The 12841-nt window shown below is 45.8% G+C and overlaps 1 protein-coding gene across 5 annotated transcripts in view; it reads right to left on the minus strand.

The window, feature by feature from the left end:
* Positions 1–12841, minus strand: part of PPP6R3 (protein phosphatase 6 regulatory subunit 3) — a 76798-nt gene that overhangs the window by 19152 nt on the left and 44805 nt on the right. For all 5 annotated transcript variants that reach the window (XM_074230897.1, XM_074230896.1, XM_074230899.1 and 2 more), the window contains 7 exons: positions 12086–12199; positions 9128–9257; positions 6958–7110; positions 5032–5181; positions 3797–3861; positions 2944–3059; positions 2139–2224 (listed from right to left, as the gene is read on the minus strand). In XM_074230897.1, coding sequence (XP_074086998.1) covers positions 2139–2224; positions 2944–3059; positions 3797–3861; positions 5032–5181; positions 6958–7110; positions 9128–9257; positions 12086–12199 — 814 coding nt within the window. The remainder of the gene's footprint in view (positions 1–2138; positions 2225–2943; positions 3060–3796; positions 3862–5031; positions 5182–6957; positions 7111–9127; positions 9258–12085; positions 12200–12841) is intronic.

The following is a 12841-nucleotide window of genomic DNA, read 5'->3' on the forward strand; positions in this document are numbered from 1 at the left end:
CAGCAGGGCAGTCAAACTCCAGGAGAAAACTGAAGGAAATACAAGCTGCTCTTCCTGTATGGAATTAAGGGATCCTGAAAATTGAAGAAAAGTCCAGAGCTGGGCTGACACCTACTGATTCAAGAAGAGCACAGAACAGGAGTGGATGGGATCTTACTCCTTAACTGGAGATATTTGTAGATGAAAGGCTCCATTCATTCAATCAACCAAATCTTACTGTGAGCACCTACTATCCACCCAGAACACATAAGGTCAGTTGTCCGGGATGCTTTATAAAGTTCTGATATGGGGCAGCTAGGTGGCACAGTGGATAGAGCACCGACCCTGGAGTCAGGAGTACCTGAGTTCAAATCCGGCCTCAGATACTTAATAATGACCTGTGTGTGGCCTTGGGCAAGCCACTGAACCCCATTGCCTTGCAAAAAAACCTAAAGTTCTGATATAGCTGGGTAAGAGTATACCACTGTCCATCCCTTATGGCTGGTCACTGGCCATTGCCAGCAATCTTACTGTGTGGCTACCAGGGGCTCCCATGGGTAAAATTATACTACAGGATTACCTAGCACTAAAGAAAAAACTTTCTTTAGAAATATTCTATTAGGATTGCAAAAAAGTCACCATGTTCAGAGATGAACACAAAACCAAGACAATCCCCTTCACTCTTCCAGAAAACCTCAGAAAACATGACTTGAGCTTCCTAAAAGAACCTCCATTTCCTGCAGCCCCCAGGCAGTGGCCCAGAGCTTTTCTGAGAGTCTGAAGCCCAAGATAGAGGAGTCTTCCCCTGCTGTCTGAGGCTGCCTTCTCTGCCTTCTTCTTCAGAACCCCCTGAAGCGTCCTCCAAAAATGCTACTTGCCTTCACCGGGGAGGACTCCCAGCCTTGGCTATGACATGGGAAGGGTTTTAGGAATCACTGGGGAGAGGAGCTGCCACGTTCCCTTTCTGACAGGCTCTCTGGCTACCAGGGTGCTGCCCACTCACCCACTTCCTAGCTCCTGTTTGTAACCCATCAAGAGAGTGCGAGCTGTGGGGCCTCTTGCTTCCCAGGGGATCCACACCGCTCAGAATTGAAGAGGCTGAGGAACAGCAGAGACCTTGCTTCACATGTCATAGCTGACTGAATACAGGGAACATGCCCTTGTCTTAGCATCCAGGCTCACTGGCTTTACTCACTGTGAGCTCACGGATGTTCTCAAGGAAAACTACTTTTATTAAAATTACATGAAGTGAATCCCATGACAGGGTAACAATGGCCTATAGTACCTTTCAAAGACCATCATAAAAGGTTACATTTTAAAAATCAAAGCTAATAGAGTTGCCTCCCTAAATGGTTTCATTATTTCAATAACCTAAAATTAGGGGACACCTACCTCCTTCTACTGAAGGAGCCCCATTTTGGAGACAACTTGAGGGAATTCAGGGATGCCACTCTCCCTCAGACAAACCAATGGAGCCAGCGTGAGGTCTCAGAGTGCTCTGGAGAGCCCAGGTAGTAAATACCTTGCCTCACTGGTGGCAAATAAAGCAAAGGACCAGATGGACTGCTCTGGTTTGGGGTCAGGAAGGTGGCAGTCCCCCAAAAAAGCACAAGGACATCTGCACTCCAAATCTGTGTCTCAGGGAAAGCCAAAGTTACAAAGAGCTGACTAGAAGACAAACCTCCGAGGGGGAGTATCAGGGATCCCTGATAACAAACCAGAGGGCTGGGAGCATCTGCAATCTAAAAAATGGAGATTCTGAAGCCAGAGAAGAACTCGGGCTTTTTTTCTTCTTTCCCTTTGAACTAATCCATCTTTGGTTAAAACATACTACCAGGTCCCTCAAGCACCACAGCACATGGGACCTAGAATCAGAAAGACCCAAATTCTAGTCTGGCCTCAGGCACTGATGAGGTATGGGACCCTAGGCAAGTCACATCGCCACTGTATGCCTCAGTTTCCTCGACTGTAAAATGGGGACACAATGAGCACCTACTTTGTGGGGTTGCTGTGAGGATCACCTGAGATCATATTTGCAAAGCACTCAGCCCAGTGCAAAGCACTGAGGAGACGCCACATGAATGCTTGCCCTTCTTGTGGGAGAGGGTTGTGCCCCTGGCACCTTGCCGAGGTCACCGCTCCCACCTCCTCCAACGTACCAGGTCCACCGTGTTCCGTTTGTTCGTCTCCCCTAAAGAGCTGGTGCAGAAGGTCTCCCATCGTTCTCTGATGTCATCTGGAAGCTCTGGAAAATGGAGAGAAGCAGCATCACCCACAGTCAGACTCTGTGTGAGTCCTCGGGGGGCCTCCACTAAGGGTGTGCCTGTCCCCTTTCAGGACGTCCCTCAACCTTATGGGATGTCCAGGAAGTTCTTCATTTGCTGCGATACCTAACTGGATCCCAGCCCAGGTTTCCTCAGGAAGGCTAAGGCCAGACTGACCAGTTGGTGCCTCCACATGACATACTACTTTTCCATCTGGAACAAATCCAGCCTCAGCCCTGGCTATCAGAGATCACTCAAACCACATAGCAAGTCACCCCAACATCCCATAGGACAGAGCAACCAGAGGGAAGGCCAGAATGTTGACCAAAAGCAACAGAAGCCAATGGCTAGCAAGAGAACCCTGGACATTCCTGCAGGAGTGATCAATGAGCTAAAACAAAGCTCTTCCACCCATGTGGGTCATGGGCCCATCTTTGGAAGCCTGGGGAGACCTAAGCCCACCTCAGACTAATGTGTACATGGGACTGCAAAGGACCCCTGAGAAGAGCAAAATGATTCTCAAAATACTGGGTTTTGTTTTTTTAAAGGGCTAAGCACCCCGTCACAACCATGGCCATCACTTGTGAAAAATTCACCAAAATTTCACTAAAATCAGACATTAAAAATAAGAAAGGGAACGTTTTTTTCATGTCTCAAAATAGCCCAACGATCATGATTCCCAAGCCCAAACTCAGCTCACCTTTGATCAGCTGCTGCACAGCTGCACTGTTTGGCCCCTTGTCTGCACTGTGCACCACGCAGTTCGCGATCCTCGTCAAGTGGCCCATGTAGCCATGGCGCCGTCCTCCTTCGGCTCTGAAAGAGAGAAGGCAGTGAGCCCCAGGTCTGCTGATAATAAGCAGGAAAGTCGTGGCCGAACTGGTGAATGACCAAGTTTGTGGAAGGAACCCCCTGGCCAGAATCTGTTGTTTCATAAGTCTTGAGGGGCAGGGCCTAAGACCCGGGGCAGGGCTGCTGGGCAGCAGAGCAGAGCAGGAGGCCTCTTCATCCATCTGATTCCATCAACTGTCTAATTGTAAACCTCCTCCTTTAATGATGGAAAGATGCTCGAGCTCAGTGACACTTTTCTTTGGGTTAAGTTAACCAGACCAGGACACTAGCCAGATGTGCTCAAGGCAGATTCATGGCACCCCTCAATTTTCTCAATCTTCTTCCAGGGAATCTCCATGGTTTTCCACAGCTAAGTTAGGAAAATTCTTGTTTTCTATGAAAGTCAATTCAAGCATCAAAGAACAAACAGTGAAGACAAGTATGTGGGTACCAATGTCAGAGGGTCCCCAATAATACGAGGGATTACTAGAGGCAGAAGAGTCGTATCCTGGCAAGTCTGACTACTGACCAACTCCATAACTAAAAGTTACAAAGCCACATTCCTCATTGCCTCTAGCTTGGACCCACAAGTGAGTGGGGGCCATTCCCAGGCTTTGGGTCCCAGTTTCCAATACTGAAAGCTTTCTGGAGTTTAGGACCTACTGACTAATTCAATTCACAAATTCAAATATATTTCCAAGTGAGAAAATTGGATTACTCACTGCTTCTTCTCATTCATTTCCCAGGCTTCAAGTATTCGTTCCACTAACTGGCACTTAAGAAACAGCTGGTTGGTTTTTTTTAAAGAGAGAAAGAAAGATTCCAGTTAACATTGAAATGTATTTCCCATAAAAGCACACTGGTTTCTGAATGAAGTCATTTTAGTCACAGAATACTATGCATAATTTAAACATCCAACAAAGGAAAGAATAAAGATCCTATAAGCAAAACGAATGGGACTCTAACCAATCACAAAAGGTCCCCAGGTCACAACAAATAGTCAAAGACAGGATTTCTCATTTCAGCAAGTCAAACTCATCTGGAAATTCAAAGAGAAAAGACTTGTTTCTTCAAGGTTGGGATCAACTAGGAAACTCAAGTCAGAAAGGAGACCAACCAAAACAGCCTTATTCCTAATGGGAACCAGTTGAGGATAAAAACAAACTGCCCCATGACCCCCAGAGGCCATCTCTGCACAGACATGTTATTTAGTGGAGACTTCAGGAGGTGAAGGAATCCAAACTCTGAAATCGCCCATGGCACTCCCCACAAAAAAAGAAGCCTCAGCAAAGAACTGGAAATTGAGGGGATGCCCATCAACTGGGGGAAGGTTGAACAAGCTATGGTATATGAATATTATGGAATATTATTGTTCTATAAGAAACCATGAATGGTTGGACTCTAGAGAAGCATGGGACAAATTACAGGAACTGATGCTGAACAAAGGGAGTAGAGCCAAGGGAACAATGTACACATTATCAACAACACTGTAAGATGATCAACCCTGATGGAAGCAGCTCTCGCAGCAGTCCAGAGAGCTAGGAAAACCCTAGAAGACCTGCTATGGACAATGCTATCCCTGTCCAGAGGAAGAAAAACCAAACCAAACCAAAAAACACCCCTTTAAGAATCTGATGAAGATTACATTCACTCTTTTAAAAATTTCTCTTATGTATTTCTTTCTTATTCAATGCTTTTTTCTTTCCCTTCATCCTTAACTCCTCATACCGAAAATGACTAATTTGTCAACATGTTTAGCACAAATGTGTATGCACAATATTCACCCGACTGGTTGCTGCTGAGGGGAAGGGGTGGGAAGGAAAGGTGGAAGGAAATTATATAACTTAAAAATATGCCTAGGCATGCAGGCAAATGTTGAAAAACTTTCATAACATGTAATTGGAAAAATAAAATGTCAATAAAAAAACAAAAAAAGGAAGCATGAGAAGAGTCTTACATGTCTCAGTAAAAGATTGTCACCAGTGGAATCTTCATCCGTAACGGTGCCATTTTCTGGACTTTCAAAAGGACTTGCAAGAATCAAGGCAATACAGATTTCTACTTGAGTATGTAAAAAGTTATTCCATGTGTATTTGAAGAACATATCCTGCCCAAAAAAAAAAAAGGCTTGATTTTAAAATTCTTAGTCCACCATACAGATAATGAATTTGAAACACAATTTCACTAAAGGAAATTCAATCAGCAGCCATGGTATGTCTACAAAGTGAAAATGGAGGGTTTCAGCATAAATCACACTTAAATGAACAATCAGCCTGGACGGTAAAAAAAAGGTCTGTCCACGCTATGGGTCCATGAGGATTTTCACAGAGTCTCAAAGGAAGAGCATAAAGCATCTGGCAATGAGAAGCTCCCGACAGAAGGAAGGGGTTTCAATGATAGGTGCCCACGGGCACACGGGCACACATGCACACAACACATTGCGCCATTGCAGCGGCCAGTCTTCCTGAGCAGTGTGACCATTCCCCACCGAGCTCCTGGTCTGCAAACCTTGCAGCCTCAGCCAAAGGCACATGGGGAACACCTTGCCTGCTCACAGACAGCCTGAGAGCCATGCTCTGGGAATGGGGGACTGACCAAAAGAAGAAAGCCTCAGTCAAATTCGGACATTCCAATGAGGGACTGAAAACAATCCTACCAAAAGGACCGCCATCAGCCTGAATTTAATGATGCTGCAAAACCGTATTTTTCTTCTGTGTGCTGAGCAGCCAGAATTCTGTGGGTTATGGCTACTGTTCACTTTCTAGACAATACTAATTAGAATGAGAGAAGAAACCAGATCAGAGAACAAAGGTAAGAATGACTCTTACTGACTCCCCCCACGGAAGGAGATGGAGACAAAGTCACATTTCTTACCCTTTCATGTAAGATAAGATACAGTCCTACTTGGGGATTCTTTTGTTTGTGGTTTCCTTTGTCAATATGCTTGTAAAAAATGAGATCATACAAACTCTTTTCCATTATATCTGTTATCAATATTTGATCATCTGATAGAAGCCACTAGCCCTAGCAAGTCAAGGAAGGAAAATAAAGACTGCACAATTCCCATGTGGACTTCCCTGGCCTAAGCACAGCCACCAACCAACCAGCGGGAAGGCAGAGAGGAGGCAACCTCTACCCTCCAGGAACTTAAGATTCTACTGAAGGAGCCAACCTGTCAACATACAAGTATACATGTGCCTGTGCACAAATACATGCAAACGGAATCCAAGGCATGTGGGGAGGGGAAAGACAAATGGCCTGATGGCCTTTTCCTGGAGATGGCCCTTGGGCTAACTAGGAAGGAAATGAGGGACAAGACGATCTGGAGGAGGCATCCCAGGCCCAGGGAACAGTCAGGACAAAGGCTGGGAGTGGGGCTGGCCAAGTGAGCCAAGTGACAAAGGGCTTCCAATGTCCAACTGAGGAACTTCAAGGTAAGTGGGAGGCTCTGACCAGGTCAGAACTGAGATTCAGAAAATGTTCTTTGGTTGTATGGAGGATGGAATGGATAAGGGAGACTAGAGTCGGGGAGGCCAGGAAGTACGAGGGAGAGATGATGACCACGAGTGGAAAGAAGGGGAGTGACACCTGAGGTGAACATCCACAAGTGATTCCTGAAAGAGGGTCTGCTCAGGGCACAGCCCCTGATCTCACAGCAAAGGTTCTGGACAGAACACACTAAACAATTCTGGCCTAGACAGCCCCATGAACACGGACAAATGGACAGATGGACTCTTTGGGAGTTTACTAAGGATATGAGGAGGTGAGAGCTGTGTAAACCCAAGCTTCTAGAATGTAATCCTCAGAAGCACTCCCCAGTGAACCCAAGAGCAGATTGGCACAGAGTCATGGAGGCCAATGGGAGAAGAGGATGCATCCTTACCAGTATCACACCGATGCTGTTCAGTTCCATGAGGTCCACATTGACACTGTTTGTGTTGGTCTGGAGGAGGCTCGAGATCAGCCGGATCACATTCAAGCGAGTGTTCCCCACAGGAGGGTCCAACACACCCCATGTTGTCTTCATGACACTTTTCTGAAGCGAGAAAAACACTACTGCTCTCAATTCAATGATCACTTCCCATAAATTGATTAATGTACAAACTGGCTCGAATTTTTCAGGGCAAAAAAAATTAATCTTCAGGCCAGGATTGATTCCCAATAAGCTCCCTGAGATGGCCATAGATATAGTAACTTATGAATGATCACAGAGACACTAAACTAATAAGCAAAAAATGACTTTCTTGTTCAAAGGATGTGCAGCTGAAAGGGGCTCAAAGTCATTGAATTCAATCCCATCAATCTGAAGAAGAAAAAAGGAAAGAATTTCTACAAGTCAAGCCTCAAAATTACAACGAGAAATCGAGAAATTTTACAGGTAAACTGGCTAAAAAAAAGATAACTCTCCCCCTCCCCCCAATACCATCAGATCAGCAAACTCCACTCTACCTCCTTGCCCCACGCCCCATCTTTATTCAGCAAATTACTTCCTACTTTTACATGTCCATAATTCCCATTTTACAAACAGTATATACCAGCTGAACCCAAACTTTGAAGTATTTAAAATTCCTGAAAACCATGGAGCAAGTAAAAATAGGGAAAGAGTTCAGAGAATGAATTTGACATCTGTACTGCAATGCAATCCTATGTATTTTCTTTTAAGCAGGTACACCTCCTGTTTTTTAGGAGGTCCACAGGCTTCTCTGGACTGGGCCACAAAATAGGTCAAGACCCTGTGGTGCCCAGAACCAGTCTAAGAGGCTTCAATAAAGCCTCCCACCTGCATACAAACTTTACTACCTTTCAGGGGGAGCTCACAGTAGCTGGCCTTCTTCTGGGAGCACAGTCCCAAAGCCCAGAAGGATATCTCTACCAAGTGTCAAGTGGCTGTTCCATTGAAAACAGAGGCAAAAAGAGCCAGCTGCCGGTCCTTTCTGGGTCTGCACCCTGGAAGCCACTGTGGGCTTTGGTCATCACCTAGGCTGATCCCTGATCTAGAGCCACCTTGAGGCTGTGTTCAATTCTGGCCCAAGGGACATTCAGCATCCCCCCAATATCATGCAGAGAAAAGACACCTGAAGTTAGCACAGAACCACGGAGAACACCAGACAGAAAGCACCACCACTGATTTCTAAGATATTAGAATCCAGAAAACCTTAGAAACAACATTCATTCCAAAAAACACACTCTTAAACAGAATACTCCAAGTTGAGAATATTTTGAAATTATTTTGAATAGAACCATTTCCAAACTGCTGGTAAAGTAAAAAATTTGTATCATATTTATTCATTAACTAACAATAACCAATTCCCAACCAATTCCTGGAGAGATCCAGACCCTGGATGTCAACCCAAGATTATACCACCGCAAGACTGGTTGAGACTAAAGTTCCTTTCTGTCCTCTCCCAGGGAGACAGCTGTGTGCTCAAGAGAAAACCCAAACACAAGGATCTGGGCTGAGATGACAAGGGCTGCCCCTCCACTATCAACCTTTCAGAAGGGGTCTGGACTCCCCCAGAAGATCCCCATGTATTAGCCACACCTTATGGTTCACACCTATAAGGAGGTGTGTCAGAATAAACTTTGAGCTTTTTCTCCATTCATTCCCAAAGGCCTTAATTGAACAGATGAAAAATGAAAACCCTTCAAGTCTCTCTTGTTGATTAAGAGATTGGTGCGCCCCGCCCCACCCCCACCCCACCCCCGGGCACCTCAAAGACTGTCAGCTGCTGAATGAATGAGCTCAGAGATGAGGACTGAATGCACCAAAATATGAGAGGAATGACTGTTGAAAAATGCCCAATCTTTTAAAAGTGAGAGGCTCTGCTCATCTCCTTCTAACCAATGAAGGGCATCAAACAGTCCATCAGAAATTAAGGTATTCTGTATTAGCAGTAATCAGAGTGGCAGCTGGCAGGGTGTCCCTCACAATTCAGTGAGATGTTTTAGTGTATAATCATGGTTAACTGCAGATAAGTAAAGGAGTTGGTGAGAACAAGATGGCCCTTGAGGGTCTGAGTTCAGAACCAAGGAGTCCACCACGGCTGACTTACCTTGGGCGGCTCCAGCAAGAGTTCATGGAAAGCTGAGAGTCTTCCTCGGATGGCTTCCAGCACACTCTTGTTGACTGAATATGCAGAGTGACTCATGCCTGGAGGGCAGATTTCTATATGGCCTTCAAATCTGAAAAATCAAAGTCATCTGAAATAAATTTCTGAAATAATTCAAAATAAAGAAATTCATGCTAATATTTCAAAGCAAATCTTTCTGTTCCTTCAAAGAAGAACATCTAAGATTAAGTTGTCATATGCTAATTTTGGAAGGTAGGACTCATCCAGTAGACCCAGCCCAACAGACAGCCAAGGCCTTCCCTTCTTAGTCCCTGCCCATTCATTTGTGGAAGCCGGCTGCACTCATCAATACAGATTCAGGACAGATGCAGAGGGCTCTGGATGATGTATGCAATCCTCCTCCAGAAGGAGAGCCAATGGGTTCAGAGGCAGGCTGAAGAAGACTTTTTTCTTTTTTTCTTTCATTTTTAATAAACAGAGATAATAAATGTTTTGAATGACTTATATTGGTCGATAGATTTTGTATTTCACCCTCTCAGTGGGTGGGGGAAAGGGTGAAAGGAAATGAGAATCTGAAACTGAAAATACATGAAAACTGAATAGAGAGCAAATGAGGTAGCAGGATAACCCAAACAATTCGGGCTCGTGCTTTACAAGCACATTAAGAGCCTTCGTCCTCTATCAGGACAAACCAGCTGATTCAACCCACAAGGGAGGGAATTCCTCAGTGTTTATTAGGAATTCAAATCTGGTCTCCAGAAGCCCCCTCTGCTGCCTGTTCCCCTTTCTATTCAAAAAGCCAGTTCCAGGACCAACAAAGAGAGGCTGGCAGTGGAACAGAGGCCTCTGCCCCGCAGGGGACACTGGCACACCTGACCTCACCAAGCGAGCTTTGATGATGATGCCTCAAACTCTCCTTTCTGATCCCACTACTTTGTGGTCCTCCATTATTCCTTGACCCCAGGGATGCAGCCCTAAGCCTACATTCACCAACTCAGCACCTCTGACCAAAGTCCAGGGCAGGGATGGGCTCCCAGTGTACATCTGGGGGAACCTGGGCACCAAACCCAAAGCTTCCCCTTGTCCTCGTCCTTCTGACAAAGCTGGAGGGGAGACAATGGAAGAAGCCATCACCTAAGTGGTTTGATAAACTCCAACAGAAAGTTTTCCAGTCCCCAGCGCTTAATCTGGGAAATGCTCCTACCTTCAGCAGGGACAGAAAGCAACTTTGTGGGGCTGAGTGCCAAGGTCCTGGGGCACCCCTACCAGCACAAGAAGCCTGCCCCAGCTAAACAAATTGTGGTAAATGTATGTGACAGAACCTGGGCCTCTCTAGAGGAGACCCTGACATATGTGTATGCAGCAGGTGGGCATGTGCACATCTAGCCAGGACTACTGAAGACTACCCTGCTCCTCCGGGGGTCAGCCCCTCCAGAGTTGCTGCAGGCCACCTTGGGCCCTTCCCTGTTGTTTAGTCTCTAACCTAAGGACACACTCACTGCCCAAATGGTCCTTCCCCAATCACCCACGGGGAGAGACTAAGGAAGACCCCCACCTTCTGCCTGTGGGACCCCAGCCAAGTTGCCTGTGACCTCTAGAGGCCCTGGAGATGAGCCCCCCCCCCCCCCTTTAGATCTCAGGGCTTAAGTATTCAAGTAGTAAGACCATCCCTGGAGTCCACCCTCTGACTCTTCCTACCACCTGAGCATCCTTTTAAACCACTGCCCTGTCCACCCACATTCTCTATAACTTCCACAGGCCACACGTGAGTCTCCTTAAGGGAAACAGGTCAGGCTAGACGTGGAATCAGAAACTGCCTCAAACATATGGCAGCTAAGAGACACTGCTCTCAGACTCAGTTTCCTCATCTAGCTCAAAACAGCCATCTAAAGAAGAGCTCACAGCACTGAACCCTTGAAGAAGCAGCAGGAACATTTCTGACATCTTCACTCCCCATCTGCCCAAATATCCCTGGGGCCCAACAATACCCAAACTGCCTGCTGGAGAAAATCTGTAACCAACCATGCACAGAGGTGCATGATTTAATAGAAGATTATGAATCCATTAAATCGAACAGCTATTATGGAAATAAGGCAACGTCATGAGGCTACAAAATACATAGAAATAAACAGAAATATACAAGACTAAAAGCCATTTTGCAAAAAATGAGATGAAAAGCTTCTTCCACAGAACTGTTATTAAGAACTATAAAACTATTAATGCAACTTGTAATGCTCTCATCAACAGAAGCAGAAATACAAATTAAAACAACCTTATGGTTTTAGCTCCTGTATATTTCAAATTGGCAAAAAGGACAAAAGATCAAAACAGTCCATTACGGAGGGCACCCAACACGCCGCTGACACAACTGCCAACTGGTTCACCTATTCTCAAAACCTCAGATTCCATTGCAAGCATATACCCCCTTCCAAGGGGTCAATGCCACAAAGAGCATACACACCAGAATACTGACCAGAATTTCTGGGGTGGCAAAGAATGAGAACAAATAAGTCATCTGGTTAAAACCAACTTGAACGGAAGCTTACCACAAGCAAAAGGCACATTCACCATCTCATGTTTGCCAGTGTCCTGCCAAGGACCAAGAAAAATCTCATAATGCCCCTGGTAGTGATTACCCCAAACTAACACTAAATTAAGAGGTTCTCAAGAAGAACTGAAACTAAGGACCCTAAGGAGCAACATCCACACAACTGACAGGATGCTGGGAGTGGCCCAGGCCTAAGGCAGGCCCTAAGGTTAGGGGAGGCTACTGTGGCGGGCTGCTTTGGGTGGCTGTTATTTCTCTTTTGGCTCCAAGTGGGATACACAGAGAAATGGAGGAAACTAAAAACGAAGGCTCACTGCCAGAGATGACTGTGAAAGCAAGAATGCAAGCGAGGACAGCCACCAGATCCTCCGGAAAGCAGAGAAGAGTCTTACGTTGGCCGTCTGGTCTCCAGCAAGGTCAGCAGGATCTGGATTGCACTGACAATGGCAGACTCATTTTTCTCCTTGTGAAAAATATTTGATAGAAGCTGTTCAATAATCTCTTGCCTAGGAAAAGAAAGTGCAGGGGAGCACTGTTAGTATTGTATTGTACCACACAAGGCAAGAAGGATGCGGGGCTGGTGCTGCCAGCAGCAGAGCTGCCGAAGCTTAGGCAGAGGCACCTGGAGCAAAACTAAGCAGAAGGAAGGGTCCCAGGAAGAAAGCGGCCACCTGCCCTGGAGGAGGGCGGGCTGCCCAGGCTTCTGGCATCAGGGCGCCACGCCCTGATGGGCAGGCAAAGAGTGGCTCAGAGCCAATGGGTGAGAGAAGGAGAAGAGGCTGCTGCAGCTTTTGTACAAAAAAATGTCTTTCTTTTAGCCAATGAATCTCTACCGCTTTTCAGCAACAGCTAAGCATGAAGTTAGGACTGGATGTATCTTAAGCATCAATAACCTGGAAAAGGCTCCAGTCTTTGATTTCTCACTGTTCTGTCCTCGGGTGGGAAAAAAAAAAAAATCAACGTGTTTTTTTTTTGCTCACCAAAATCATGTAAAAAGGGCTACTCTATTTTCACAATTGCCTCATTTTACTGGGAACCAAAAGGCCCCTCTCCTGTACATGACGGCCTTCTCTAAGTTTTCTAGCATTCCACAAAGGCTTGCCCCATCTGAGAGGGTGTGTGTTCAAATCCTGCCTCTGTAAAATAGG

Source organism: Macrotis lagotis, chromosome 3 (genome assembly GCF_037893015.1).
Source record: "Macrotis lagotis isolate mMagLag1 chromosome 3, bilby.v1.9.chrom.fasta, whole genome shotgun sequence".
Taxonomy (NCBI): domain Eukaryota; kingdom Metazoa; phylum Chordata; class Mammalia; order Peramelemorphia; family Peramelidae; genus Macrotis; species Macrotis lagotis.